General features: G+C 37.6%; 1 protein-coding gene across 1 annotated transcript; it reads left to right on the top strand.

Moving 5' to 3' along the window:
• LOC140231754 (meteorin-like protein) lies at nt 1–26,754 on the top strand. The gene is made up of 4 exons (XM_072311904.1): nt 1–404; nt 10,419–10,885; nt 20,829–20,885; nt 24,678–26,754. The coding sequence occupies exons 1-4, from the start codon at nt 145–147 to the stop codon at nt 25,013–25,015; spliced, it is 1,122 nt and encodes a 373-aa protein (XP_072168005.1). The 5' UTR covers nt 1–144; the 3' UTR covers nt 25,016–26,754.
• Nucleotides 26,755–27,222: the final 468 nt, after the last annotated feature.

The following is a 27,222-nucleotide window of genomic DNA, read 5'->3' as shown; positions in this document are numbered from 1 at the left end:
TGAGCCTGGTTAGACTTGCGAATCTTCTCTGACCCGCGATGCTGCCCTGAGTAGTTTTCTCCAAGAAGGATATGAACCGGATAATATCGCATGAACAGCAAACAATGGTGATAGCAGACATGATATAGCCGTTGGACCTCAAAGATGCTGATAAAACGAGGCAATTGTAACCGATCGGGGACGGTTGAACGAAGTTTTATCTTCAATGTTGCCCACTCTTCTGCGGAGCGCACCGTCGTCAGAAACATGACACCAAGGTGGTCGTGTAGTAGTAGCACCAAGATGAAGATTCGTGGACCTTTTACGAGAGGATTGTATCAAACTTTACTGATTCTGGCAGTTGCATTGCTTTTTCCTAGTGTCCACACCTTAGAAACAGATGACCAGTGTAACTGGAACGGAAGGTATGTATCAAATTACTCTTAAGTATCACAACAGTATAAATGACAACTTGGCGGAAAAAAGAAGATAATGGCATTGCATCTCCTAGACATATACTGCATGTTATACCCTCGCGGTCCGTACGAAATATATACAGGCGTCTGTGCGTGTTTATAAAGTGGATAAAGATTTTTAGTTCGCAAACAACCACTGCACCGTACTACAACTTTTTATGATTGTTAATAGAGTGCTAGTTGTTTTAGATTATATACATCTTGTAAGTTGTATAGCAGTGAAGTATAAAAAGTTGAACTTATCAGAGTAGATAAAAGAACCAGTTTAGGTACACGTGTCCACCATAATCATATTCTACGAGTACGTTGTATCTCTGGTCATCATGTAAATGCAGTGTCAGATACACCAAGGTGCCTGAATATATGGTTGAATAGCCTCACAAAATAAGTTCTTCCTGGTATTAAAAAAAGTAGTTTAGTGTTTGATTTATGTGAATATTTCTATGTATTGATTAAAAAGATAACATACATGTAACTGAGATGCCATTACCTTTTTTCTAACTGTTTAAATGTTGTTAATTTTCTGATACTTAATGTTAGAAGTTTTAACTCTTTGCACTATGCTTTTAGTACATTCGTCTGTCTCTGGTAGGTGAATGGATTGTCAATCAATCCAGTGTATCTACAAAAGAAATTCATTCAAACTTGAAATCTACATGTCTCCGTCTTTAATGAGATCAAAATTGTCAGTCTTTACCCCCTCACTTTTCTACAATGTATGCACTTTAACTTTGTGTGGAAAATATCGCCCGAGTTATTGAAATCAGAGATGTGTGTGATGATAGGCATTTACAACTGTATGTCATTGTGGGTAATGAGCTAAACACAAGTGATTCACCATAGACGACAATAATATTCAAGTTCATGATAATGATAATTATCGGAGTATATTTATTTTTTTGTTTGATTTTTAGTAATACATCTTTTCATGTTTTATCTTGTCGAGGCTGTCGAATGGATTTTTTTCCCAAAAAAGTCTCTTAATCTACTACTGTATCTTGTTGAGTTATATTATCTCTTCTGCAGTGTTTTCCCATTGTTTTACAAAATTACAAATTATACAGTTTTTGTTGAGTGTATATAAAAGTATTACCTTTCTCTTCTCTCTAAAACAATGTTGGAAGAGATTATTGTATTTCAAGTATAACTGGCCTCTATCCTCCCAGAAATACATTGATGAGAAACAGTGATTTTTCCTTCTTCATGTTCTTTTCTCTCTTTCTTTTTTTTTTTTAGATATTGTAGAGATATTTAGTAAACCCATTTTGCAAACCAACCTTCTAATGGAAAGGAAAATGCATTCACATAGTATTGTGGAGCTGAGGTTTGCCCTTTATCATAGCCAAGTTATAATCTGTCATTTAGGTCTAAAAATGTGCAGAATAACACACATCACGCTGATTTCTGACCAGATTGTCTACGGTATCGAGCAAAGTAAAGTCAAAGTTTTATCTACTGTAACAACAGATTTTCCCTTCATTCTGAGAGTTTAATCTGATTTGTCCAACTGGGAGGGGTTACTGTATGTACTTCAATCTGAAAAAAGTACCTCTCAAGGGGTTTCATTTCTAGGAGCAAAAGCATTAACTTCAATTAGTTCACTTCAAGATCAGATAAAATTTACACAGATTTCTCAGCTGTCATTGTCTGTGCCTCGAAAAAAAGAGTGCAAGGTTCTTGAGAGAAATTTCTTTTAAAAATATTTAAGGTCTGCTGACCAACCTTGCACCATTTGTTGAGGCAACTTATTCCCCTCATCCCCTTAATTTCATAAAACCTCGCTATTTGGGGAGGATAGCGGTACTGAGTAAGAAGAGGACAAAACCATTTGATGAAAGAGGTAGGGAGTCGTCCTGAATTGACATGCGGTGGTTGTGTGACTCCACGAGAGGATTTTGTTGTTCTGAAAGCTGATCAGATTACAGCACAGAATAATGGCATTTAAATTGTTGTGCCCTACTTGAGCTAGGGGAGCGTGCAGGTGCAGCTGTGTTTGGAGCCAGAGATACTGAGCTCAGCTAGGCAGAGATAGATGGGCCTTTATTTATGATCAAACTCGTATAAAAGCCTCATCCGACTGCATCTAACTGCCCGGAGTTGGCGAGCATGCAATGATTATTTCCTTTGTCTGAAGACGCACGCTTGTAGGAACCACAGTCTGTGAGTCACCACGGCAAAGGGAGGAATTCTTGCAGTGTACAAGTGAATGGAATGCACATTTATTACTGAATGCAATTTTAGATGTTATATTTTCTTTCTATACCATACCTCAAATGTTGGTTGCATTTTGCCTCTGTTCAAGTGAAAGGATTCTTCACTTTGTTGCAGTGCACTGTGAAATGGATGCATAATTGGAAGCAGTCAATTGTAGTCTCATGTGCAGCCATGCACTTTCTTGTGCATGAACCATGAATTGTAAAAGATGATGAATCCAACAAAACAGCTGCTGATAAATTATTTGAAAAAAAATATATATTTTTTTCAAATTCACCTGGAACTTCTGCAAAGTTTTCATTGATTTTACAGATATGTGATTAACAAATCTTGCCAGTGATTTATGGAGTGATATCTTGACACTGTAGAAGTGCCTCCATATACAAAGTAGAAACTTCTGTAAGTGTTATTTGATAGATCTAAGGAAGTGGATTCTGAAAAAAAAAAAGAAAAGAAAAAAAGTTCACAGATGCCATCCACAGATTTTAGTGCCCCAAATGGGCTACCAAGGGAAAAAAAATTAGTGTAGATCTCTGGGATACTGTTATACAATACTGTCATTAAAATAACATTGTGTGATGACTACACAATTAGTGTATTTAATGTGCTGGAGAATAGTTCATTAGATACATTTTGTAGATTAAGATTAGATTAACAGACTTTCTGATGCTTATGTTTCTGTAAAATCGGTCCTTGTAGCTACTTGCAGAAGGTAGTACATTGTTTAACCTGTTGAAGATGGGCTGATTTTGCTACAACACGCATTTCCCATAGACACTTGCCCAAGTGTACTCGGGACTTGTCCTCATCGGGTTAATATGCACGTACATGACCAATAGAGTCATTTCCTCCCATTAAGGTCAATCTTTGTGCTCGAATACAGCGTGTATATTAGATATTGTCTCCCTTGGTACACATGTGTCAGGTGAAATGTTCAACATTTTTACCAGCAATTCACAAGTAGGCAAACATGCAGTACTAACCTCAAATATTGATATGAATTTAAAGGAATGCAGTTGTCCCCAATATCCATAAACCAGCATGATCAATACCATGTACCAATGTATGCATGATGCATAAATGTACACAATGTACATACGACGAAGCATGTACAATGTGTGACACTGAGATACACTGTAATGCCCAATTGCACCCTGAACTTTATCTGTGCAATATTTCAGTGATATATCACACTGCTAGGACTGTAGTCATGAGAGAAGACTCTTTTGGAAGCATTATATTAGGTTGTGAATATTGTCATTTTGATAAGTTGTGCTATTTTGTTTAGGCCATAGCTTAAAATTTCTTTATTTGTAATAACAGCTCTTGTAGCATAGTATGTGGGTGGTGGAAATATATACAATGTACTTCATGTATCATGATCTGAAAAAAAAAAAATTGTATAACACACATTGCAATTATATTCTCTTTTATAGTGTTGTCACTCTTTTCCCTGAGTAAACCTTTGGCAGAGACGGAAGGGTTTTTTTATTTGACAAGTTTGAATCGTAGCACGTTTCATGCAGCCCATGCAAAATAGGGTCGTTAAATATATTCTAAAGGAGTGTAAGCAGTGTTATCATTTTCTGGGATCAAAGGTGGTCGCCTTGTGTGCATACCGGTGTGCTCTTCAGTCCTTTCTATTCCACCTGCAGGAAGTGGTTACAAGTCAGTAGATTAATCTAGTTAATTAGGGATGCAATCACACCCACTTTATCTAGTCATGTACAGTGTAGATCCCCACTATGTTCTTTGTGTGCACATGTTTGTGTGTGTGTGTGTGTGTGTGTTTGTATTGTAGATAGGGGAGAGAGAATACAAAAAAAAAGTGGATAAAAGTACCCAGATCTCCTGTTTGTAGGTGTTCTCAGTTAATGTACTGAAGGCCTGTAAACTTCGATGCATGTAGCGCTGGTGTTAAGTGTGCCACAAATGTCTTCATAATAGAGTGCCAAAGTGCAATATCACAGCCATTTATCACCATGGAAACTGGCTCTAAACAACCTCACCTATTGCTAACCATGCTCACATACCTAATTCCAACCCAAGGTACTTTAAAACCATAAATTTTTTGTGTGCATCAAACTTTCATGAATTTTGCAAGGAACCAGGACTTGTGAAAGTTTTGCAAAAGTGACCAGCATGAAATGGACATTGGTGTGTGAAAGTTTTGAGAGATAAAATGGAAGTGTGTGAAAAGCTTACGAAAGTGAGAATAAAATAATATATTGCATGTGATTTTGATATTGTTCCATAATACAAATGATTGCAATGATCTTTACACTGCATACCCTTCATGCAAGCTGCAGAAACATGGATCTACAATGTAGCATGATTGGTGTAAAGTGTAAATGAATGCTGCCACAGATGTTATTATATGCTGTACATTGATTGAAGTACATACAAAAGTCAAGATGATCATTTGCATAAATGCTTCTGTACCCCAATAAGCTACAGTGTACATCAGTTTCTATGTCGATTGACAGAGAGCAGAAGCTTCATAAATCAAGCATGTGCATTGTGATCTAGATCAGTGTATGTTTCATGCACTAGCAATATATGACCTCGATTTAATGTACAATGTAAAACTGTAAATCTTCTTGCAATGCTTTTGATCATGCTATTCTACTGTATGTGAATTTTACTACGTGTAGTTCTGTAGCTCTTTTTCAACCTGTTCCACAGTCTCCCTCTTTCTCTCTGCTTTTCAACACAGGTTGTGCTGAGATCACTACCAAGTAGTTCGCTCTTTACAAATCCCATATCATTGTGTCTTGCTGGCAGGAAATGGCATTTTCCTTGTCCCTTTATTGCTACCCAGGAGGAGAGAATAGGGTTTGTGCGTGGATTGTACTCTAAATTGAATATTCAGACGAGAGTTGACAGGGCTAGGTCATGCGTATTTTGAAGATTTTTTTTTTCCATCTCAGTGAGTTATTTTTGAACTGGAAACTTGGTTTTGAGCTTTGGGCTAATGAAGCATTCTTGAATAAACATGTTTATTGTATGCCTAGATCCCTTTGGGACGAATTAACCTGTTTTGCGGATTAGACTGAATAGTTTGAAAGTTAAAAACCATGCAAATGTGGATGCAATATTATTAATACATCTGTGTTTTCAACAAAGCCTTACTAGGGTACTGGTATTTGGTAAATCTGAGACACATGTCCATAGGACAGAAAAGAGAAAATAATAATTTCACAAAGGATATACGTGTACATGTGATGATATGATACTACACTGTACTGTATCTGATGCCCGTAGAGACACATTCGCAAATGCAAGAGTGCAGATTGAGCAGACTTTCCCTCCCAATATTGCTCCATGATGTGCATGGCCAGTGAACCTGGGAAGTGTGGCATGTTTGTGTGTTGCAGAACGCTGGGAGAGATGTGCAACAGAAAAGATACTGTTTGCAGCAAAAGACTATACAAATGTACTCATATTTCTCACAGTGCACTCATGGGGTAAATGAAACTGTGTGAATTCAGGTACTTGCTTGAATTCTCAGATGACTTTTAACATGGATTTCTTTTAATTTTTAGTAATCAGAAACTAGAGAAGTGGAACCTCTGAAAAAAATAACTTATGGATCCCTTACAATAATGTGTTGTGTGTGTGCGTGTGTGTGTGTTTGTGTGTGTGTATGTGTGCATGTGTATGTACATTGTATGTATGTACGTACAATTTATTGTATGTGTGTGTACATCTACACTGTATGTGTGTACCTGTATGAAAGATTGATTGCACTCTGCAGTATTTTCCTTTTACAGTAGGAAACACATCCTTTGTTGAAAAAAGAAATGAGGTCAAATACTTGTATTTTAAAGGTAAATTTTGCACTTTAATGTTCTGTCAGAATCTATGTACAACCAAGGAGGTACTAGGCAAAAATGGTACCTCCTTGGTACAACACACACTGACTGTAGATCACGTCATGGTTAAATCAAGGAGGTACTAGGCAAAGCTTTGCCTACGTAGTACAAATTACCTCCTTGGTTAAATCATGTCCTTGTGCAAGTTGTAATGCACATCATAGATAATGGCTTAACTGCAGTAAACAACACTTTGAATTGATAACATGGGTATTTGGCTGCACTCCAAATATGCAACTGAGGCAATATCAAGTCCTTGATTTATCCAGTTGCTATCATAGGAAGCCTGACCTTGATGATTACATTGCAGTGAACAACACATTCATAACAATTGTGTGCTGAATCTGGTGATGCATGAACTACAAATAATATGAGAGAGAACAATCATTAATAGTAAATTAGCCCACGTAGCCAGATATTATGAGTTGTTTTTGGTAGGCTGATAGCTGAACCATGGCGCTAGACATATAGTCCCCCTTGAAAAGAGAGAGAGAGAAAGAAAGAAGTTTGGATCTGTTAATGTAAATAGCATGCTGTTTACATTTCTGGTTCCATTGTGCATGTCTATTGTTATAACTTCTCTTTTATACCAGTATTAAGCGTGGGTGAAGTATAATTTGATGGAACTATTTAAGTCACAACACCTTCTGGTATGTGGTTAGTTGTTGTTGTTTTTTGTTGAGAATCCACAATCAATCCCATCTTTGATATGATGAGAGGTGAGTCAGGGGTGTAGAAGAGAGAAATATTATCTCTTTTCAGTGCCTAAAACACAGATTTGTATATTCCACAGGAGAGGGTTGAACCCTTGATAAAGTAAGACAGTTTTCCACACTACTTGTGAACATTCATTGGAAATACAGTGACATCGTATCTTCATCAGCTATCAGTTATCACCGTCTGAACATAACTTGTGACATTGTGAGTTCTATCCCATTTCAGTATTAAATGCACAATGTGATGTGGGAGGGGGGGGGGAGGGAAAAGCTTGAAAAGAGACATCTCAATGTTTCAAATCTTAATTCTATAACCTTCACCAATCATCTCCATGGCAACCTCAAAGTTTTGTATGGTTTATATGAAGGTTAACCCACTTACTGTAGAAGCAACTTATATGTACACCTTGCAAGTTTGCGGGTTGTATTCATGTTGCAGACTGTAGGAAGTGGGCAGTTTTTCCCAGGTCAGGTTTTGTTTTGTTTTGTTTTGTTTTGTTTTGTTTTGTTTTTAGGAAGAGAAGTGCTCATTGTAGGAATAGATTTGGCTCATTCATATGATCAGGTTACACTGAAAAACTCTTCTGCTGCATGCATCAGGGAGATGAAAAGTCTCACCTCCCTAATGCATCACACAAAATGTACAATGTACATAGGGAAGTTAGATCATGTTGGAAAAGCAGTGCCACTTCAGTTCAAATCCGTATGATGTACAATTTGTAGTTTGCCCAACAGAATTTGATGTGATTAGGTTTGGATTCAGATATGTATTGGGTACTCAATGTATTTGTTCAATTGAATCTGTTCTTTGTTTATTTTTACATGATTTCTTTTCATGAATGCCAAATTATACAGCATGTCATTAGTGTAATCAGCACACTAAGCTTCGTAGACTAGCCTGCTGTGCTACAAGAAGAGCACAGATCCTGTCAAAGTAGAATTTTATTGGCTGACATAACAAGTGGTGGAAGATACACTTGTTCGTCTTGTCACAAAGCCCTCTATTTCAACAGTGAGATGTCTTTTGTTCAGAACAGCAAATGGCAGATGTGGCACCTGTTGCACAAACAAACACTGCCTCAGAAAAGTCCAGCATTACCTACCGATTTAGGGGCATATGTCAGACAAACATTTAAATGGCAAACTGGCCTGCTCCTAGCTGCATCCATTGGCTAATTAACATGACAATAGTGTATTCTTGGCAGCCAGATCTTTCCTTCTTCCCTGAACAGTTCCATGCATGTGTGTTAAGGTCTGTCATGCCAGCACTTTGCAGGATGCTAATCCAAAGCTTCTCCATTACTGTGGCCATACATGAAATAGACAAAGCTGTGCAAACCCCCCTCCTGAGGGATGTTTGCTTCGAGCTTTCAAACTCCCCTCCCATGCCCTGTCAGCTCCTGCCAAACTACACCCTCTTCACATGGACAGCTTGCACCAAGTAAATACGCGTAAATAAGGCTTTGTGAATTATGCAACAAAAACCCAAGCTGTGGGGTAAATACTGGTATTTCCTACAGTCCACCAGCTACTGCCCCCTGTCTCTCTTTTATTGGGCTAATACCACACACCTTTTCAGCTATTCAAAAATCACTTCTGGTTGCCCACAGTTCTGATCTTGTAATTTAATCCCTTCACAAGTAACCCATGATTACATATGTACTGAAAGGCTTTTAGAAGAATAGACAGATGGTAGTTGGATCATTAGTTTATTTGTCAATATTATTCCTAGTAATAACTCTCATTTTTCCACTCTTTAGGGTTAAGCCACCCATTCTTGTAAGTAAAAAGTTGGAAACCATAAAAATTTTACCAAAAAAGAAAGAAAGAAAAAGAGCAAAGAGAAGCGTCGTACAAGCAAGGAGATTCTTTAATGTTTTCAAGGGTCTGTTCTACCTTTAAAGATGTTTTATTAAAGATGTATTATATGACCCACAAGAGTAGGCCTAAATGAGTTGAACTTCTGTCTCATCAAACTTAGCCTTCTTGTATAATAAGTCTTAATGATACTCAGAATTTTTTTTCTCTTATATTTTGCAAGGAGGTCGGTGTTTGAATTTGTTACAAGACCTCACTTTAAGACACCTTTTGAATTTTTGTTTGCATCACCATGAGTCAAAGAGTGTTATGATATGGGTTCAAGTAATGGTACACACTGGTTTATTCCAGTCCTACAAGTAAGAGTGACTTGGAAATTTTCTATAGTAGGCTTTTCTGAATATGATCTTAATCATTTGTGCTATAATTTTGCTCTCTTGAAATCTTTATTGAATATTCACATCACAAATTCTGTTTTGAGTCTGTGCACTTTTTAACAAAATTATAACAGAGCATTGCATGTTTTTTTCTTTTAGTATTCTTATTTAAAAAAAAAAAAAAGGTTGAAAATAAAACTTACTGTACCTTAGCACAATATTCAAAAATTTCTGTCAGGTTTTTAGGTGAATGTAAGATAAATTTATCAGGAGATTATGCTATCATGTATGAAGTAGTAATAAGATTACATGCAATGAATGAGGCTATATGTTGCATGAGGTTACCAATGAAACATGGTGTCTTATGAGCTCCTCAAAATTACTGGTGAATTGTATTAGGAAAAAATGCATTAATCTGGGCTTAGACACACGTAATAATTGTGTTTGACCTTTGCATACTGTATGACTTTTTTTTTGCCAAACAGAGCCTTGCCTAATTGATGAGAATTGACTAGGCTATTGATTGCACTATCTGTATGTACACAGCAAAAAACATGATTTCTGCTAGATTTCTTTAAATATGTTATGTTGAGAAATTGTATATTTTATGGAGAGCACTTTTTTTGATCTTGGGTGGTAACAGTAAACTATGTATTCTTGAACAATACAGTGCACTCCTGTTCACACAAGAAAGTGAGAATTCAGGTCCCAAAATTATTATCTATCTTTATTTATTTTATTTGTTCGACCAGAACAAAATTTTTATCTAACAAAACAAAACTGCTGGTCCTGAGGACTTCATTATAACAAAAGTTGCCTCTGGTTGAAGAAGGGTGATGGGACATACATTTGTATCTGTTGAGACATTTCACCTAGATACTTTCATCAAAGTTTTAGGAAGATGCTTCATTTGTTCTTATGTAATTGCATGTTGATGTTTATTTGCTTCTTTTTCTGTTGCAGTGGCCTGACGGTTAATGCCAATTCACACTCAGTTTCACAACTCAACTTTTACTGCGTAAATGGCAAAATCACATGGTCCTTTCCCAGGAATGGGCTCCACATCACGTTTGCGTGGGGCCACACGAAGCAGGACTTTCGGCTCTGCCTGAATCTGAAAACTAGTGGGAATGGGGCTAACATCTACAGAAACACTCCAGATAAAGTGGTGCCATTGCTGCTGGATGACAGGCCAGAGTTTGAAAGGAACACCTTGGGTACGGAGGTCCACGTTCACGAAATTGCAGAGCGTTTGAGATACGAAAGGACTTCACCGAAAGAGGAGCATTGCTTTTTGTCCCACGATGGGAAAGCAACAATATTTGTGGAAGCACAATTCAATCCGCTTAGCTTAATGTATGTGACATCATTTGACTATAGACTAGAACCTCTGGCAGAACACAGACATCCGTATCACCATGTAAAGAAAGGTAAGGAGCAAAGTATTATTATTTTCTATATATCTGTTCTATGACTATTCATGATTCGGTGCAAAAAAAATAAAATAACCAAGATGATGCCTATTTCTTGCACAACTTATCAGATATGATTGATTTTTTTTTTCTCTATTGTATTTAATTGGAACTTTATTATTCTGTTTTAGTTGCTACATACATGTATAATGCACTCTGACTGTGCTCCACCCTAAAAAGCTAGTTTAGAATTAGTCACACAGAACAGTATATAAACCTAAGCCACAAGATATCGATGTAGATTTTGATTCATCCAGGTAGTATGCTAAAAATAAGTCCAGTCGAACAGATTGAATTTACACGCTTCTAAGCCACAAGACCAGACAAACAGCTTTCCTTCAGAGTTTCTAAAGCAGAGTAGAAAATTGATAATTGATGTTATGATAAAAGCTCTTTTGTTTGAAGTGGTTACTTAGTACACAACATATAGGGCCCTAATGGAGATATAAATCCAAGTCATATTTGAAGTTACTCTGATAGTGCACTGTAAAAACCAATATTTTTGCACGGTTAATTTTCATGCTGGGTGGCTCAAAAACATATTCGCAGGTTCTTGAATTCACAGTGAGCAATTGCTGTATGCTTACATGTTTTTATCCATTCACAGAAAAGATATGCTGCCTGATCCATTTGAATGTATGGCCTGGACAGAAACTATTGAGTACAGCGCACACACATGCCCTCAAATGAATGCTAATAGGGCACATACCTGCACACACTTATACCGGAGAGACACCACTGACAAAGCCCACGATTCAGCGTGTTCAAAACGTGTAGAGAAAATTGTGAGGATATTTTCGCAGGTTCTAGAATTTACGCTTGCCAAAGACAACCGAAAATTAATGAATCACAAAAATTTCCACGTTTACAATACCATAGGAGGGTTAGTTTGCTGAAGATTTCCGAGGGAACCTGCCTATTTTCAATAAAACAGGAAGGAAGAGATAAACTGTAGACTGTTCAGAGTGCCGCCACTGCCGTGGTCTGATAATATTACTAGGAAATTTTTTGGGTAGGAGTGATGTAGTGAAGAAAAGGTAGCCAAGATCATGTTTGTTCTGCCTGGAGTTGTATAAGCATAACCTGACCCCCGAAAGGCATCGAGTATACAAACTTGAGCCTGTCTGTAACCCCACTGAGGTACTGGGGAGCACAGGAATTCTGCACCCAGTGTAAAAAAAAAAAAAAAAAAAAAAAAAAAAAAAAATGTGCTCCGAGGCATCGTTGTTGGTGACGTGCCCGTTTCATGACGACAGACCACATTTTGCCCAAGCTCTTAGCGAACCCAGCCAAGAGACAAAGAAATATGTATGAAGTAACATCCTATGCGAGAGGTGGAAGACTAAAGGAAATTATGGGACAGTTTAGTGATGAACTGATGAAAAGAAGAATACAAAGCTCTTGAAAGTCGTCATGCAGTGGTATAAGAGAAGAGACTTCCAGTTGAAAAAATGGGAGCTCTGTATTATGAAAAAAAAAGTGAGCCAGAGCTTTGCTACAGAGAGCGGTACAGCACAACACTACATGCTGTGGATAGATGGAAAAAAAATGGCTTGAAAAGAGAGGCATACCTCTCTAAATCTTGTTTTCTTTGGCAGTTTTAGGGCAACAAAAGCATTGGTGTTGCCTTGAACCTAAACTTAGCTGAAAGGTGCAGACCAGCGCTGTATCAAGTGAGGTGCCATCAAAGTATGAGTTTCCATTGACCGTTTTATTATCATAGGCCCCATTTAACTCATTGCCTCTCTTTACAGGTGAATTGTGTACCTGGATCCATTGTGCAGTTACCTTTGAAAACTTATTCAGTATTTCCCTTGCTGCCTCTATTGCTTGCTAGCAGTATAGAGGAGGTTTGATTATTTCCTTTTTCCCCCATCAGAATCTTTGAACAGAGAAAAATGCTATTGCTGAGAATTGCATGCGTATTGATTGGAAGTACAGATAACCCTGTTCACCTCCCTATTAGCGTGCTTACTGAAGTTTGTTAGTTGAATGCTCAGTGTTGAGTTTATTGTACAGTGTACATTATAGGTGATGGTATAAGAAATAGGAAAGAAAAATCTGTCAAAGTTCCTTCTAGTCCACAGTATTTGTGAGTAAATCAAATCAAAGGGAGAATGCTACAGTATTCATATATTCTTCGTTGAAGAGATTTATCTTTGGTAATTTGAAACATTCTGGCTGCCGCACTAATGATTTTTCATCAACATCTAAAAACCAATTGATTTGTTTTAAAAAAGTAAAGTCTGTCTTATACTATAGACCAAGAAAGGCTCCAACTTAATGCTGAATCTTGAATGTATTACTTATAGAAATGTGTTTTGTGACTGGGTAGTTTCCTTTCATTGAAATTCAACTCAATTTTTGTACAAACTAATATTTGTTGATTTGAGTACATGGGAGATGGAGGCAATATTTCTTGGTCATTTCGCCATTAATACTGACTGAAAAAAAAAAAAACTATTGTGACATTTGAGCAAAATCCTGACATTGGGGCAAAAGTTACTGTGCAACTGAAAGATCAGAAACACACACTGGAATGAGAGTTTTGAAACTCGGCATGAAGCTTACTGTGACATTCTGCCATGAACTTGCTCACCACTGTAAAAGTGCTGGATTTATCACTTCCTCTTGATGTCCAGTCTCCTCTCTTTGACCATGCATGAAAGTCCTGTTTTCACACACACCTGAAATGAATGGTTTAATGAATATTGATTTTTGCAGTGTGATGCAAAAAAACATTGTTTCCTGTAACAGTAGGGCCTAACTGATTAAAAAAAAAAGATTGCAAAAAAAAAAAAAATAGGTAACTCTCTTGGTACACATTGTGATGTGAAAATCCTCTTTTGGTGGCAAATTGTGAGATATGTATTTCCAACCATGTGATATTTCATTGCAGTGTGAAAGGCAAGCCTATTTTTCAATGTCACAATATTTTTATGATGAATATGATCTTGGTGGATGTGGGTGGGATAAATGTAAATGTCTCCGATTTGAAATCTTCTCTGACAAGATTAAACTCCTGGTTGAAATGCTAATTTATTTTATTTTTTTTAAATTGTCCAAGAAGATACTTTCATTCAAAAAGAAAACAGAAGAGACGAGACCGGAATAGAACCAACAAAATGAATGTGGCATCTTTGTGTCGGAGCTGTAACATGTACTCATCTCCATTTTTAAAGCTCTTTGAACCAGCTGACTCTATGTGTGTCCTTGGTAAGCTCATACTATGACACACACACACACAAGCACCCACACACACAAACAAGCGTGTTGCTTTGTGAAAGTGTTCTGTACCAGCTGGTCCCTCTGGGTACCATAAAGAAGTTGGGTGTTTTCTCACATACATTATTGATCAGTCCATTGTTTCCACCCTATTGGTCGTGGGAATAGCATTGGGGAGCTTGTAGAGCAGGCCGTCTGATCCCAGCAAAGTCTCAATTAGTCTTTACCACACCCTGTATTCTAACAACAACAAAAAAATGACATACAATGTTATATTAAGCGGAGAGACAGAATTGGATATTCATGATATTTATGGTAAATAAAGTGCTCAACCATCGTGGCCTTTTTTTTTTTTTTTTTTGTATGGATGTGCAATTTTATGCCAGTTTTGTCTCACCAAATTAGGAACTACTGGTTACAAATAGAATTTTCTAGCTATTACTTTAGCCACTTGATATCAGTATGAATTTATTTTGATTCTTTGAAACGAATAATAGAAATTTATTTAAAAGTTGTTTTGTCTTTTTTTTTTTTTAAATGGGAGGGTGTTTTAAAGGTTAGTTCTCCAGGTCAAAGGTCAATAAATTTATTTTTTTTTTTAACCTACTTTTTTTTTAAATTCAAGCAAGACTTGGGAGCATAGAGCACATACAGTGTACATATGAAGTATATCATGTCAAAAAAAGTAGGCACTCTGTGCTCGGAATACAAATATATTGTAATATATAATAAATAGTATTGTACCTATTGTTTGTCAAAAAGTAAGCATCAGTTGATATTCTGTAAAATGGTCATTAAGGGAATAAGATTGTGAGCATTGCGTACACAAATTCTTGCATACAATTTGTACGTCGTATTCACAATTTACTTTAAGGGCAGATGCATATCGCAGTTTCTCATTCACCTACATATGTAGCAAATGCTTGATGCAAACATTGTGTGTGCATGAATGCCTGGGGGCAGTGAACATAGGCCATAAAACTGTGCCCAGCAATTATTGTCTCCCATCTTTGTCTTCTAGTCTTGCCCCATGGCCCAACATTTTGCCTAGGTCATAGAGGATTAGCAAAATCGTGCACTGACCCCAAGCTTCTTATATTGATTACTCCCTGGGTAACAGCAAAGGCAAATCCTCTCCCAGTAAGCTGCTCAGCCAGTCACTCCTTCTAGAGCCTCCTGCTGAAATTGTCTGCCAATAAACGTCAGATGCTTCCCATTTCTAGATCTTTGCACCATATCGGAGATTGGTGAGAGGTATTTGACTCAATCCCTTAAGATGTCACTAACCTACCCCATGATGATGACAGGCTTATCCTTTCTGTTTAACGTGTTGACTTGGTCATTAGCAGAGCCAAAATCTGCTCTAAATTTGCCCCGATCCCAGCTTTCCTACCTCCGCCATGGACTGGAGTGACATTTGCCTGAATGCTTGTGGGATTTCATTAATGCCTCTTGTGAAAAGATGAGTGTATGCAGTGTCATAAGATGTTGACCACATCATTACCATACCAAGAAGGGTCGTAAGAAAAATGTTTTGTAACTAGAGGTGTTACAGACACCCAATGTATGAGTTTCCTATTGACAGGATCAAGGACTTGACAATTCTTATCACACCATTGTATCATTGGCTTAGTCTTCAGAAGAATCACAACAAAGAGCTGCAGGTTTCTAGTGTGTATCCCCAGAGAGAAGAATCCTTCTGCATATAAAAAGCTTTGTGTATATTCTTGTCTAGGATGGCCAAATTCTGAACCAGTTCTCCTTACACTGAGTCTTGTGCACACCGTAGATTTCTCGAATAGTGTCTTACAAGATCAGTTTGCAAGCAGTTTGTGATCATGATACTGAGTGACAGAACAGAAGAAAGGATTGTGGTATTTCTTGTCAAGAAGCAATATTTGTGGTTTTTCTCTTCTGAGATGATATTCTTTGCATTTGTACTAAGGCAGACAATATTTGGCTTTTTTTTTCATTTTGGGAATGTCAGAGATGCACAAATACAACAAAACCACTGCAAGATGTGTATACAATAAATTTTTGTTTGGTACTGTAAAAGGAGAAATTTTCACAAATTTTGGTAGGAGAAAGATTCATGAGCTAAATGCATGTGAAAGTTCTTGCTGATGATACACTCACAAGTTGTATGCATTGAATGCCAATGTCAACTCACATAAATTTAATGCCGCAAAATTAAGGCTGTCGGCTCCACAGTTTGTGAAAATTTACATGGTTTCACACTATTTGCTTTTTTTAGTTTAAATAACTTATGGGTAGTATGAATTTTGCAACTACAGACCATGTATCCACTGATTAAAACTTGTTCTTTCAATGTAATTGTCTTTGTGTCGACCAGTTGTACAGCACTGTATGCTGGACTGAGTTTGAGAAGTCAAATTCCATCAGCATATGATAAAGCATGGCTTCTTCTTGGAAATGCAAATGAAATTGAAATACATGTACCAGTTATGCCAGAGACAGCATAGAGATGTTGAAATGGGGAAAATTTACGTTATCATCAGTCAAAGTATACAAAGGCAGAAAGGGGTGGGATGGGGGGAGAAAGAGAAAGTTTATCCTATATTCAGTTGAGGAGAGGTGATTTGATGGCTGTACTCCCCACAGCAAAACTGTTCTTCAAATCAAAATCCAGTTTAATTGTGGGTTTTGCATTGTCCGCTTCACACCTCTTGAGCTGTGGGAATCTGCTTCAAGTGTGAACCTCCCATCGCTAGAGGTTGTCTTGCTCACAGGCCTTCTCCGGCTTATCACAGCAGTGATGGGGGGAAGGATGGTGTGGAAGAAGATTTGGAATCCTAAAGCTTCTCTTGATACTTCAGGCCCGAGGAGAGGGAAACAAGTGACCCTTGAGAAATACTTCCTTGAATCAGTCTGGTCTTCATTTGTCAGGAGAAAAAGAAAGAAAAAAAAAAAGAGGGACGTGACCTGGTATAATCCATGCATATATCCATCATGGGAATATAAGAGTGGTCTGATGCACAACATTCAATAAACCCACTTTGAATTGAAGTGAAGTGTTGCTGGAGCCGTACTGTAAATAGGCTCGTTCTTCTTGTCTCAGTAAGTTTACTTGAAGCTCTTCTTCAGATTGTTTTGAGACTCCAGTTGAGAATGACTTGTTTATGTGCAAACAAGACGGGAAAGTCTATGGATGGAGCACCTGTCTGTACTTTGGTTGAGTAGTAGTCTTTTGATATTCATCAAAACATTACATTATACTGTTTCTTGCATTGCATATTTGTTGTACAATACATTCAAAGGTAAAACAGATGAAGAGACTGTACTTCTTAAAGAAAAATAAAAAAGTAATATGTGTGTAGATGTATATCAAATTAAAAGAAATCCAGTTGCCTTTAAACTTGGTAGCTAAGCACAAATTAAAACTTTATGCATGAGAGAACGCTTTCCTTTATATGTTCTGTTGTGCAAAACTCAAAATTGCAAAATTGCACAAAAGAAGCCAAATTGAAATTCAATCATATTGCACAGAAAAGTAAAACAGAACATGATGAATGGTTTATTGCACGTGAAAAAGAAATTATTGTTCAGAAATAATCTATAATTTCTGAGAGTTAGTATCTTTCTTTCTTACTTTGAAATCAATATTGGGCCACCAGAACTGACAGTCAGTGCAGTACATTAGCAGAATATTCTCTCTCCCTCTGTCTCTTTTCTTTTGTTGGAAAGAGAGAGAGAGAGAGAGAGAGAGAGAGAGGGTGTGTGTGTGTGTGTGTGTGTGTGAAGGCTCAATCATGAAGTTTAATCAGCTTTCTCTGTAACATTAATATGAAGTTATTGTGTATCATTGATTATTTTTTTTCCATGTTATATGAGAAGGCATTAACACAGCAATAGCAGATTGTCCATTGTCACAATTTTTACTTTGGCACCTTAACAGAGAAAATCAAATATGTCCTTTCACACTTAAAATTGAGTCATATGTTACCCTAACAGGCAAAAGGAATATGGAAGTTTCATTTATTTCATAAATTTACAGTCATTGATTAAAGAAATGAAAAGGAAAAGTGTGCACTTTCTTTTTGTGCTGAGTAGAGATTTAGTTCTTTTATCGAGTAGAGAAAAGCTGATTAATCACACATGATTTTCCAGATATGCATTTCTTTTTTACTGCGGAGTTGCATTACCCCTCCTGAATTTCAAAGGGATGGTACAGTATTGGTGGAGATGAGATTTGGGCTTTCTGCGAGATACCAAGAAAACATTTATTAAATAGTACAGAGCATACCATTTTAAGAGGAATTCAAAGTTTATTTGATGAAAATTGGATTTGGAATAATGGAAACATCCTAAAACAAAGTAAAACAAAGCGATCGTAATAAAGTGTGGGTCCCACACTTAATTAGAATTGCTGTTTTGGATATCTCAGCCATTTCAAAACCAATTTTCATCAAATGAACATTGAATTCCTCATGGAATTACATGCTTTTTCATATTTGATTAGAGGTTTCTCATTATCTCACCACAAAAAAAAAAAAAATGTTAGAAACCTGAAATTCGGTCTCAACCAAAACTGTACGATCCCTTTAATAGGTGGGCTATTGGATGTGTGCATTGTCCTGTGTACCTGCTGTAATTAGTAACATGTGTAGCTTACAGCATCAGAAACCTTTGTGAAACAAGCTGTGACTATTAAATAGCCAAAGCTCTGCCAGTGGTCAGTGTGCAATAAAGGCAAATATCATGCAGTGCATATCAAATGGACAGCCATTCTCCGTTGTTAATCAATTTGCTCCCCTACTGGGCTGTGTAATTGGATGGTGATAGGGGGTTGTGAAAAATCACTAAAATATCAATCATTTGTGGAGAAATGAAGTGCAGATGTTCAGTGGGAGTTCCATATGGCACTTTATGGCATCAAAGAGCTTAAAGAGCTCTGTACTGTGGAAGTGTGTCTTTCCATTGTAAACATGCATCTAATAAAAATGGGTTTTTTTTGTTCTGATAGTGATGGTGGACAATTGTGTTACAACTGTTAACTGCTTGTAAAGCACATTGTATTTTTAGCACCTGGTTAGTATAGAAATCAAGTATTGGAAATTGAATGGGAAATGTAAACTTCCAATGTTACGATGACAATCTGCTCAAAGTTGAAAATGACAACTGTTATAGTTAAATGACAAGTTCACCCAAATATATGTGTGGATTGAGTGAATGCAGCAAGATTAGTAGAACACAACAGTGAAAGTTTGAGGAAAATTGGACAGTCCATTAATAAGTTATGATTTTTACAATTTCATTGCTCCCATCACTTGATAAAAAAAACTACAACAGTTTGTGACACCACTGCAGGACATTAAAATACAAAGAAACTATTAACAGGGTATAAGATATTTTCATATTTCTAGCAAACTGAAAGAATATCTGACTTATACAATGTACTCCCTCAGAAAAGAAGGGGGAAAATACTATTACCCTTGTTCTATGTCAGTAACTAGTCTAAGAAATGTGTACTTTTCATAAAAGAATGACATTTTGTGGAATTCTCTGCACATTTACATATATTGTCATATTGCAGAGATGTTACAAACTGTTGTAATCTAGTCATGCAGAGATGGCAGCACTGAAATTTCAAAAAATTCACACCTCTTGAACGGACTGTCCGATTTTCCTCAAACTTTCACTGATGTTTTGTACTAATATTGCTGCACTCACTCAATCCACACATATAGCATATTTAGGTGAATTTGTCCTTAGCATAACTACAGATTGTACAATGGTAACAGTGCGTTCAATTTGTTAATGTCCGAGATCTGCACCATACAGGATCATGTGAAATGTAGACATTTGCTTTAAAGGTCTGTTTACCTTTGGGAGCAGTAATCTTAAAAATGTTCAAGATATCACATTTGATGCATAGTGTAGGTCAGTTGTGTCACAAGACATTCAACCATATAGATTTTTGCAATACGCCTAAAATATAAGGAGATATCATTATTTTTCTCATTAAACCTTACCTGTAGACGGTTTCATCTGAAAACATTTTTATTTTAACTGTCGTTCACATTTTGTATATTCAACAGTACTTAAAATCGATTATGCTGGTTCAGATTTTTACATTGGTTGTTTTTATCCCTAACTCAATTTCAGAACTATTTCGAAGCACTAATGCTGGGTATTTGTTTCATCTGCAAATAGTAAATTATATCTTAATATGTGCAAGTATGAGGATGAATGCAACAGAGAATTTACCTCCCATGTGTAAATGGGAAAGGTGCTAACAGTGAGCAGTTCATGAAAATGTGTACCTAGAATCATTGTAAATGCGAAGACCTTGGAAGACATGGCAAAGGAAATAGAGAGAGAGAGAGAGAGAAAAAAAAAAGGAGGGAGAAATAAAAGCGGTCTTTGCTGATGAAGGGAGCGGGGATGGGAGGGGGGGGGGAATATTTCCTGTTCCATGCTCTGTTTCAAGTGATATGATCTCTATTTCCACCACCTTGTTGGGCCCACACTCAATCACTGGTTCCATCTTTGTCTACCAACAATGCAATGAGATGATCTTTCAGCACAATAGGTTTACCTCAAAAGAGGGTCTTTGAAAATCGGTCTCCATGTAAGGCCATTTTTCCCCCCTTTACCAGATTGAAACCAAGTTCACTTTTTTTTTTCTTCTCTTTTTCTTTTCTATGTTCCACAGAATGCAGAAAATGTGAAGGAGGAGAGGTCTTGGCTGCATTCTGCAGTGCAGATTATGGTGAGTATGATTTCTGTTTTTATGTTTTCAGTAAGGAAAAGTCCATCCTGATTTTAGGGAGCTTTAGATCTAATGCGGATGTTAAAGGTACTAGCCCACATTTGCAAACCCACAAAAATCAAAACTGCATAAAACAGGTCCAATATGACTTCAAGTACAAGTTATAACAGTAACATACCTCACCTGTCGCTCTTTGTCTATTGACCGATTCTGTGACGCGCTATGTGTATTTTTGGCATGGGCAGCGCCATTACTGCGGTGTCTCAGCCGACCCCCCCTTCCCACTCCCCACCCCTCTCCCTACATTAGCACGCGCGCAGAATGAAAAACTGATGCATGGTTGCTTTAGCCAATGGGCGTCTCAAACTGAGTGCGCGAATGCTTGCTTAGTGCGCGAACCTTTGTTACAAGTGCGCGATAAACATGTTGCCCGTGGGGTGGGGGAGAGCAGGGGGGGTCGGCTGAGACACCGCAATTTGAGCTCATGGCTGCACCCAGTGCCATAAAATGTCTGCTGCCCTCAACGAACCCGAATCGGTCAATACCATTTGATAAAAGAGAGAAAATCATCGTTTCAAAATCAATTTTCAAACCGGGTCAACCCGACCCAAAATCGAATTACGAGCGCGGGCTATAGCTACGTACATTGTACATGTAACACGTACGTGGACCGGAGCTAGCGAGCGTTATACGCATGCATACGGATTACGGTGCATTTTCATTTATTTTTATGGAAGTAATGGACTAATTGGAACAAAATTTTGCACAGGTGTTACTGCAATCATACCCAAACTCCATGCTAACTATGAGACCAATTGCTGCAGGTTTACAAATGTGGGCTAATACCTTTAAGATTTAAAAAAGGGGAAAAAAACATGTATTCTGTGCATGTATATAGCTTTACATTTTTATCAAAGTATTATTGTATAATTATGTATGTTATTACCCAATGGAAATATACAAAATTCTGCAATTCAGCCATCTTCTGCATGGCTGCAAATGGATTTTCAATAAACCATTACTACTACTACTACTACTACTACTACTACTACTACTACTACTACTACTACTACTACTACTACTACTACTACTACTACATGCGCAAGACTGCTTTCAAAATCAGTCTTGCATCATCTGTGTTTTCACAACGGTTGTGGGCCATTTTAGCATCCACTCAAAATTCAAGACGCAGAGAGCTACTTTAACCCGTTTAGGACGAGTCCCGAGTATACTCGGGCAAGTGTCTATTTGAAGTCAGGGTTGTAGCAAAATCAATTCCTCCTCATCAGGTTAATTGATGCCATTTAGAATGATGAACGACATATGGGAGGCATTATTCAACTTTGTATAGGCTGCTCACTGATCTATACGTAAAAAAATCAGTGAGACTGCGTCTTCTTGAAATCTAAAACTGCTTTGCAACACGACGTAGGGAGAGAGGAAAATGGCTAACGCAACCACCATCCTTACGTGTGCATCACATATCTCAAGCTCGCTATTATGTTACATTGCACAAAAATAGTAAAGTCAGATAAGTAGATCAGTTGATATTTAGGGAATTTAGGGAAAAAATCAGAGACACAAAGAAAGTTACGAATTGTGTAAGTTTAGAGAGTAAGAAAACATTGGCAACTCTTATGTGACATAGTTGTTGAGCTTGTTGGAATGTTCCAGTAGTCACAGAACAGAGGAGTGTCAAGCCTGCAATGCAGCGGGATCCAAGACGCTCAGTAAAAAGTGAAAAATTGGTTGACGCCTTCAAAGCAGAGAATGGAGGTCATGGATCAGGAGGATGAATTGGCATGCATCAAAGCTGAGCATGAGTATGCTCAGAAGATGCAGGCAGCTGAGCAAAAGTTAAGAAAGTTGAAACTAATCAAGGAACACAAGGAGAAGCTGGCTCAATTATAGGAGGAAGATGATCTTTCTCATTCTGGAGATGGAGATATTCAGCTTCCAGAGGAGAATAAGAATGAATCAGTCCAGAGGTTTCGAATCTAATTCTTTTCTCTTTTTTTTCCTCAAATATTTGAGCACAAACCGTACTTATTTCTTGATGAGTACATGCAAAGACCTAAATACTATATACCAAATACAGCTATGAAGAAAAGTTCGCTAGGGTCAAAAGTGAGAATTGGTGAATTTCTCTGTACAGACTGAATGGAGAGCTGCACAGCGACTATGTTACACAGAGTTGCCAATTTGCCTTACTCTCTAAACATTTAACAGTTCATAACTTTCTTTGGTTGTCTGAATTTTTTCCCAAATTTTCCCTCATCTACTTCTCTAACTTTTCTATTTTCATATAGAGCATCATAGTATCAGGATGGAATTTCCCTCTAATATTTTTAAAGGGAAGATAAACCCCAAGAACAATGTGGATTGAGTGAAAGCAGCAACATTAGTAGAACACATCAGTGAAAGTTTGAAGAAAATCGGACAATCGATGCAAAAGTTATGAATTTTTAAAGTTTTGGTGTTGGAACCGCTGGATGAGGAGACTACTAGAGGTTATGACGTATGAGTGGACTACAATATCAAGAAAATATAAAGAAAATACTACAAAAATCCATTTTTCATGAAAATTACAAATTCCATCAACTTGATATTGACATATGTTAAGGGTAGCAATTATTCCCCCTGCTTTCTGAAAGCGGTTGGTCCACTGCTCTTTCATAATTCTAGAAAAGTGAATTTTTGTTGAATGTCCTTTATATTTTCTTTGTATTGTTGTCCACTCATACGTCATATCCTCTAGTAGTCTCCTCATCCAGCGGTTCCAACACCAAAACATTAAAAATTCATAACTTTTGCATCGATTGTCCGATTTTTCTCAAACTTTCACTGATGTGTTCTACTAATGTTGCTGCTTTCACTCAATCCACATTGCTCTTTGGGTTTACCTTCCCTTTAAGGAAAATGCAAAATGCATTGGATCTCTATTTCTCAAAAGTCGAGCTACAAAACATCTGTATGTGTATTTCATGAATTATTTCTACCATTAGGATGAAGGGAAGAGCACTTTTATCAATTTGACCAAATGAATTCATTAAATGAGAAATGGACACACAAGCACACACACACACACACACACTCACAAAATAAGAGACATATGTATTAGTATTGCAAATTATTCATACTTGTCCATTGTCATGAAGTAGTTGTCTTGAGGGGAACATCTTTCATGTGACTATGAACTCTGTCTTTCTTCCTTGTAATGTAGAAGAAAATGACTTATCATAAATCTTGCACACTGGCATAAATCCAATTCAGATGACATTTTTAATGCCAAATGGCAGTTTCATAAAGCAACAAATCAAAGAGTTTTTATCATTGAAAAAAAAAATATATAATCAGCCTGCCTTGACTAAAACTTGTTCTGGGACTGAATTCCATAAACTTGGAACAAGCTGCAAAAAGATCTTTATGGGGTTGGATAAAATAAATAGGGCTTGACACTAGCACTTTTCTCTGGTGGCCCATTGGGCTGCTATTAAAAACTTTAAATCTAAACTTTTTTGTGGCCCCAAAAAGAAACGTAGTGGCCCCAAATCAACAAAAACATAACAACCCATTTCGAATCCTAACTGCTCTACTGGGCCACCAAAAGATAGCCTCTTTGGAAATTTGGTGGCCCAACATCAATTTTTAGTGGCCCTGGCCACCAAGCCACTGCTGATCTCGAGCCCTGGGTAAAAGTAGATGATTAGTGGTAGAGGTGCTCAAGGGTTGTATTCCAGAAATATTCTCCACTTTGAAGTTGCTCTGTTTCTCTTTAAAACATCGATACAGCTGTCAAGGGTCGCATGCTGGCCGTTACTGAAGATGAGAGGACTCATGAAACCTACATTGATGTTGCGATCAGCCACCTCTACCGGCAACGGGATGCCATCTTCTTCCCGGGGAAGCACAGCCGTTACTATGGCCTCATCACCGTGCCGACGAGATGCAAAGTGCAGAAGTTGGATGGTCAGTACCTGATGGCCGGACAGATCAACCTCGGCCGAGCAGAGCTCGGGTGCATGGCACACATGGCCGCGGTTAGGAGGATTGCCAAGGAAGTGTCTGATGCCGGAATCAGCCCCTGTGACCTTTCACCTCTGCTTCGACACCACAGATACATAGAATGAAGCATGTTGTGAGGAAGCCCAAAGACACGGTTAAACAACTAAACATTTACAGACTTGATATCACTTGGTTGGTCAGCGAAAGTTGGACATCTGTCGGACGGGATGACATTACTTTCTTTCTCTACCCTGAAACCTTTATGAGTAAAGAAATACTAATTAAACATGTCCCATGAGTGAGATTACTGTTATTAGAGGGACATAATGTGTAAGTGAGCTTGAATAGTCAAATGATGCAGTTCATGGCAAAGTTTCAGACTTTGATGAGATTGTACTGAAATTTTCATGCAGTTGGAGTTCTGCCTGCATTTGAATGGCCTCCTGCTTGTCAGATAATAGATATTTCCTCAGAACCAGCAGGAAAATGGAAGTAACCTTTGAATATGTGCCCTTCCCGGGCCATTTATTTCACATACAAATTCCGAATTCTGCAACTGTCAAATCTTGTGTACATCAACGGCAAATGTGACCCAATCAAAGTGCACTTGTGTGTCTGCTTTACTTGTGTGCAACTGTTGCACTCTAGTCAGAGAATTTCTTTCTGGCTATCAATAAAAATCCTTTTTGAAATTATCCATTTGAGTGCTTGATACTAATCTTCCGTGAGTTTGTGCCAGAACTCAATTTCAATAGCTCTAGCTCTTTGCGAGTGAAATACATGTATGTTTGGAAAAAAAAAGAAGGAAAAAGAATCAGCCATAAAACTACCACTGTAAATCTGCAATTTCTCCTTGAGTGAAATTAGAATGACTGGTGTAAAAAAAAAGAAGAAGAAAACTTTGTAATGTGGTGATGTGAGGGAAGAAGTAAGGCTTGGCTGTTAGCCATTGACAAAGAAACGATCCTGCAACCCCGCTTGACTCGAGAGTGAACCATTCACCTTTGACTGCTGGCGGGGACTCCATTCTTCTTGGTGCCCCCGAGAGAGAAAAGGGGTTCTTCGGACCGCATAATTGCACTGAAACCTGCCAGAAAGTGGATGTTTGTGCACACTTTTTTTTTTCTTTCTTTCCTTTGATAGTTTTTTTTTTTTGGCCACTTTCTATAAAGGGGAGTACAGTCAAGCATTATTTGTATATTCATGGTGATTTGTGTTATGGGTCAGGCATTCCGTTCTCTTGCCTAGCAGGAGGCGCAGACACAGACATACTTCCACACACACAAACACACTTGTCTTCCTCAGCATGATGCCAATAATTTGTTTCTTACTTTATTCTTTTCATTCTTCCCCTTTGTTAGCTATCTGAACCCTAATCAAAATGTGTGATTTAAGAGGGCCATTATGTCTGTATAGTTAGTTGATCAACAGTGCATTTCATAAACTCAAGTGCATTTCTGCTCGTAATTGCTGCAGACTATATACGTCATGAATGCAGCAAGTGCTCATAGTTCAACAATTTTGAAAGAATATAACAATTATTTTTCTTTCTATCCTGTGCAAAATATGGGAGGAAATCTAGAAAAAGACAAGAGAAGGACAGGCATGTGACTCCATGCTGTGTGACTAAACCCTCCTCCACCCTCAATTTGATTTCTGATTGATAATGTGATTTCTTGTTTCATTATACCTCATGTCAGCTGATCAGTAAAAAATGTCATTTTGTGGTTTCCGAGGGCTATTTGTATGATCAGGTACAGGTTTCCACACCATATTTCAACAGTGCTGCTTCTGTGAATGCCTTTGATATTAAAGACAGTCATCAAATTTGGTAACCTCATTTACGTGTAGTGTGATACTCCCAAGAACATTACAAGCCAAAAAAGTTACAGAAACTTAAAAATCCTTATCAGATCAGGCATCACTATGAAAGTGTCATTCTGACTGTTTGTTTTTTCACTACACTTTGTAAATGTTTGATTGGATTCTCTATGAAAGTGTTTGTTCCATGTGAGTGTTGTATAAACTCTTATTTTCGCAAGGGTTTAATTTTCACAAATTTCGCGAATCACAGTTGGGATGTGAGTTTAACAACACACAAAAATGTTGCCATGTGCTAGTAGGCTTACAGTGCATTAGCAATAGCGTCGGTGTCAATTTGCGAAAACAACATCTCGCGAAAATGTCTGAGACCTTGTCCACAAAAATCTCTGTACATGAAAATAACAGCTTAAACAGTAATCATTCTACCTTTATCATTTGTTGAATATTCCGTTAGACCCATTGCAAATGCAAAAGCCACAAGTGTTCGGAATTCCTGAAAACATTTCGC

Source organism: Diadema setosum, chromosome 8 (genome assembly GCF_964275005.1).
Source record: "Diadema setosum chromosome 8, eeDiaSeto1, whole genome shotgun sequence".
Taxonomy (NCBI): Eukaryota; Metazoa; Echinodermata; class Echinoidea; order Diadematoida; family Diadematidae; genus Diadema; species Diadema setosum.
Note: the sequence above shows the minus strand (reverse complement) of the source record. Positions and strands in the feature narration are given on the sequence as shown.

What these genes read in the sequence shown, in the direction of transcription:
- LOC140231754 (XM_072311904.1), top strand. Translation starts at nt 145, where the DNA reads ATGCTGATAAAACGAGGCAATTGTAACCGATCGGGGACGGTTGAACGA. An exon ending in GTATCACCATGTAAAGAAAG is followed by an intron (nt 10,886 to 20,828) that starts GTAAGGAGCAAA and finishes TATGTTCCACAG; the next exon opens with AATGCAGAAAATGTGAAGGA. An exon ending in ATTCTGCAGTGCAGATTATG is followed by an intron (nt 20,886 to 24,677) that starts GTGAGTATGATT and finishes ACATCGATACAG; the next exon opens with CTGTCAAGGGTCGCATGCTG.